This window comes from Melanostigma gelatinosum, assembly GCF_949748355.1.
Source record: "Melanostigma gelatinosum genome assembly, chromosome: 4".
Classification (NCBI taxonomy): domain Eukaryota; kingdom Metazoa; phylum Chordata; class Actinopteri; order Perciformes; family Zoarcidae; genus Melanostigma; species Melanostigma gelatinosum.
Window position 1 is genome coordinate 30397138 of NC_136637.1, and position 5000 is coordinate 30402137.

Below are 5000 nucleotides of genomic sequence, written 5' to 3' on the forward strand. Positions count from 1 at the left end.
ATCAGAGGCACCAGCGTACTCAGGTCCAACACGCGCACCCCTTTGATCACCATCACCGGGTACTTCTTACACTCCCTCTCCAGGTCCCTGATGTCCCGCTTTGGGCACTTTGCGCACCGGTCCTCCCTCACCAGCCCGATCTCGTGCCGCTTGTGCGCGTCGCACAGCGGCTCCGAGCAGATCACCTTGTTCATCTTCCAGCCGAAGATGAAGGACGTGGTGATGTTCTGCGAGCCGGCGTACAGCTTGAGCACGGAGAAGTCGCAGCGGTACAGCGCGTTCATCATGTCCCGCACCGCGCCCTGCAGGCTGCCCGCGTCCCCCGGGTACAGAGCCTGCCATATGTGCCACATCGGCTCGTACAGGTAGAACGCGTCCGGGTGCTGGTTGAACAACTCCCCGAGGAACGAGGAGCCGGTCCTCCAGGTGGCATGCAAGTAGATGTTTATCCGAGACTGGCTCCGGTTGATGGCGTGCTCCTCGCTGCCGTTAACTCGGTAACCGTTATTATCCCACAGCAGCGCCACGGTGTTCTCCAAATCTGGGCATCTTGGCTGTTGTTGCTGCAGTCCGTGTTTAGCGCGCTGCGCGGATTTGTCCCGGTAATCCAACACGTACGGGATCAGCAGCAGCAAACCCGAGTATGCCAGGATCAGAAGCAAGTACTTCTTATGTAACCGCCTCTTCATTTCCTCTCCTCGCTGACTAGCTGCTGCTCTGGAGGGTCTGCAGCGCTTTGTGAGCTCCGCCTCGGAACGACAGTAAAGTTCTGTGTGTGTGTGTGTGTGTGTGTGTGTGGGGGGGGGGGGGGTAGCCACGCCCATTTAAAGTAAAAACGATTATTTTCATGTTTTCAGTGAAATACACGATTGCGTAATTGTCATAAAAAGCGTTAAGAAACGTGTAGTTTGTTATTTCTTTGTGAAACAAGTCATCAACAGTTTTTTGTTTGGTAAAATCGTTGCACTGTTGTTTAGTTAGTTAGTTGATTTAAATATTGATTTATATATTAAATTTCATTGTATATATTGTGCATTTGCATTTCTATATTTACTATTTGTACTCTATTTTATTTACCTGTATCATAAATGCTGCTGTGGCGAAGACATGTCCCCTTGTGGGATTAATAAAGTATCTATCCATATCTATTCATCCGTCTGTCTGTCTTGAAGGAGAAGATGATCCAACGGCTCCTACCTCCCGTAACCTTGCTGTACTCTTTATAAAACCGTTTTAAAATGTGTAGTTTTTTTCTATTTTGTATCACTTTTTACTTATTTATTTGTAAAACAGTCACGAAACTCTGAAGATGTAGCGCCGTTAGAGTGGAAATCTCAAAGAGCCTTTGTAGGAAGAGGACCCAACGGCTACTACCTGTCGTAACGCTGCTGGAGTAGCGCAATGGATTATGGGAGCTTCGCTTCCAAATGAGTGTTCCTCTTTGAATAGTGTCGGTGGTGTAATCTTCTCACTATGAACATAAAACGTGCTGGCTGCCCTAAATTCACAGTTTTAAACACGAGCTTTCACATGTAAATGAATCGAAAATCTTTTTTTAAAATTTATTTTGATGATGCGCATGCGCATTCTTCCCCTCATTGGTTGCTTGGGAGGCAAACCGATTTAAGATCCAATTTAATATCCAGAATATAACTTCAATATGAAGTTTTTGTTTTGTTTTCATTTAATTTATAAATAACATTATTATTGTGTTTAAATGATAACTGTCATGAAAGCATGTTACACACCTCCGGTACAGTAGGTGGCGGCATGCACCTTAAACGTTGGGTTGTAGTCCGCCAATAAACTGAGAGAAGAAGAAGACGAAAAACCCCGCGCCGAACATCGCTAAAAACACTCGTGCCAATTGCAATACAATGGCGTCATCTAACATGTTATTGTTCATGCTAGCTCTGTAGCTCGAAGAATCATCACCAGGCCGACATCAACACCGACTGACCGACAGCTTACATGTAGCTAACGTCCAAGCTAGCTAGCTGTCAGCTAACCACAGCACTACTGTCAACATCAACATGGCTCACTGGACCGCTTTCGAAAAGGAGACGGAGAGAGAAACGAAGAAGCTGATCAGATGCATCGGCGGGGTGGAGGACGAGGAGGACCAGCCGAACTTTCAGCTGGCGCAGAAGTTCGCTTGGTCGAACTTCAGGTGGGGGAGTAGCTAGCTTATCGGATGCTAATGTGCTAACAGTGTGATGCTAGTAAGCTTAGAGAGAGCGACAGAGAGATACATACAGAGAGAGAGAGAGCGATAATGTGTGTGTGTGTGTGTGTGTGTGTGTGTGTGTGTGTGTGTGTGTGTGTGTGTGTATATATATATATGTATATACGTATATATATATATATATATATGTGTATATATATATATATATATACATATATATATATATATATATGTTATATTAATGTTTGTGTATTACTGTTATTGTGTATTAATATAATTGTATGTTTCATTTTTTGATGCTTTGGCAATACCGTTTCTAAACGTTCATGCCAAAAAAGCAAATTTGAATTACATTGAATTGAGAGACAGAGAGAGTCGCTAAGCTAATAGCATAGTAATGATGTCTTTTCTTTCGTCACAGGTTTCATCGTTACTTGGACGTCAACAGTCATGAAGTCCAACGCAGTATAAATGGGTGAGTGAGTCCAGTTGTTCTGGTGTCTTACACTAACGACTGTCTTTGTCATTGAAAGGGAGACATAACTGTTATTTCCTCTGTCTGTCTGTCTCTTTTTCTCTCTGTCTCTCTATCTGTGTCTGTCTGTCTCTGTCTCTCTCTATATAGTTACTACATTAATCATTGGTGGCGTCTCCATGTTTTCTGCTGTACTAAGATAATAATGTTCAGTTGTGAATGGCACTCTAGTTTAACTGCATGTTTATTATTATATTAATATATTTAATATATTTTTCCAGTATCTATGAAAAGCTCATGGTCCACTCAGACGTGAGTAAAGCAGAGAGCTGGAAGAGGCTGACTGAGGAGTTCCTGAACTCACCGTTGCCTCATACAGAGGGAACCAAGGTCTGTGACCAAGAGAAGCACTTTCACCTGGCAAACAACAGACGAGACGAATTAAAGACATGTTAAATGCATGTTAAATGCATGTTAAATGCATGTTAAGTACATGTTAAATGCATGTTAAATGCATGTTAAATGCATGTTAAATGCATGTTAAGTGCATGTTAAGTGCATGTTAAGTGCATGTTAAGTGCATGTTAAGTGCATGTTAAGTGCATGTTAAGTGCATGTTAAGTGCATGTTAAATGCATGTTAAATGCATGTTAAATGCATGTTAAATGCATGTTAAGTGCATGTTAAGTGCATGTTAAGTGCATGTTAAGTGCATGTTAAGTGCATGTTAAATGCATGTTAAATACATGTTAAATGCATGTTAAATACATGTTAAGTGCATGTTAAGTGCATGTTAAGTGCATGTTAAGTGCATGTTAAGTGCATGTTAAGTGCATGTTAAGTGCATGTTAAGTGCATGTTAAGTGCATGTTAAATGCATGTTAAGTGCATGTTAAATGCATGTTAAGTGCATGTTAAGTGCATGTTAAGTGCATGTTAAGTGCATGTTAAGTGCATGTTAAGTACATGTTAAGTGCATGTTAAGTGCATGTTAAGTGCATGTTAAGTACATGTTAAATGCATGTTAAGTGCATGTTAAGTACATGTTAAATGCATGTTAAGTACATGTTAAATGCATGTTAAGTGCATGTTAAGTGCATGTTAAATACATGTTAAATGCATGTTAAATGCATGTTAAATGCATGTTAAATACATATTAAATACATGCTAAATGCATAACCAGAAGTGTTTTCTGTGTTTTGTTCTGCAGAGCGATGCACACTACAGCGTCCTCTCTCTGCTGCTCTTCTTATCGGAGTCGCCCTTAAACACAGACTTCACTGAGAGAGCCCGAGTGAAGGAGGCCGGTGAGTTAGTTAAACGAGTCTAAAGTCTTTGTGAAACACTTGCATGTCCATGCTACTCATTGTGGTTTCATTGGTGTCTGCAGAAGAAGAGGACAGCTTTGACTGGGCGAAGTATCTGATGGAGGATGAGGACGTAGACATTGGACCGTACCCGGACACCCCTGTGAGTAAAACGTAAACAAATGAGACATGAGGATTCATTTCATGTTTTCAACTGCAAATTATGCATCTTGTTTTATCCACTCTGTTCATCTCACTTCAGTCCATTTCTAATCAACCGATGAACTAAAGTATTTATTTGTAATGATCAACGATTTACTTTCACTTTGTTTGAGTCATAGTTTGTGTTGATTTGCATAAAAACACAATTTAAACAACCTGCTTAGAGCTCGTGTTAGGAAGGTAAACCGCTCATAATTCATCTCTAATATAATTATATTCATGTCAAACTACTGGATTTATTCAAGTTTATCACCAAAACTACATTTTACAGATGACGTGAACACATCATGATGACGTTATAATGAGGCGGAAACTTCTATCAAAGCTTCACGTGTTAAAGCTGCATTCTCTCTAGTGGCCACCAGGGGGCGACTCCTCTGGTTGTATAGAAGTCTATAGAAAATGACTCTACTTCTCTCTTGATTTATTCCCTCAGTAAACATTGTAAACATGAGTTTATGTCTCAATCTCTAGTTTCAAGTCTTCTTCAATACAGCATGATGTTCATTTAGTACATTATGCTCCATTTAGAAAATGTAAAGCAATCCAGCAGAAATAAAGCCGTCCGTTCATCTAGTTTTAGATTTCTATCTGAATGCGTTCTGACTGTTTTTTATTTATTGATGTAGGACTGGTCTGAGGAGGAGAGCGAGGACGAGGACAGCCAGCAGCCAATCAGCAGAGAGGACTCTGGGATCCAGTGTGACAGAACGCCTCAGGAGGACCAGGACAACAAGACGGTCCCGGTCAGCTGGAAAGGTGCGGACGGATTCACACGGCGTCGTCACACCAGCGCCTGTGTGTCTGCAGA

The 5000-nt window shown here is 41.5% G+C and overlaps 2 protein-coding genes across 2 annotated transcripts in view; one reads left to right on the top strand and one right to left on the bottom strand.

Moving 5' to 3' along the window:
- Positions 1 to 720, bottom strand: part of chst7 (carbohydrate (N-acetylglucosamine 6-O) sulfotransferase 7) — a 2958-nt gene extending 2238 nt beyond the window's left edge. The window contains exon 1 of the mRNA XM_079267413.1: positions 1 to 720. This exon is cut by the window's left edge and continues 584 nt beyond it. Coding sequence (XP_079123539.1) covers positions 1 to 689 — 689 coding nt within the window. The 5' untranslated portion in view covers positions 690 to 720.
- A 1092-nt stretch (positions 721 to 1812) lies between these two features.
- Positions 1813 to 5000, top strand: part of tubgcp5 (tubulin gamma complex component 5) — a gene marked incomplete at its 3' end in the record, with an annotated part of 14013 nt that continues 10825 nt past the window's right edge. Inside the window, 6 exon segments of the mRNA XM_079266844.1 lie at positions 1813 to 2170; positions 2607 to 2660; positions 2942 to 3050; positions 3871 to 3967; positions 4051 to 4130; positions 4819 to 4948. Coding sequence (XP_079122970.1) covers positions 2034 to 2170; positions 2607 to 2660; positions 2942 to 3050; positions 3871 to 3967; positions 4051 to 4130; positions 4819 to 4948 — 607 coding nt within the window. The 5' untranslated portion in view covers positions 1813 to 2033.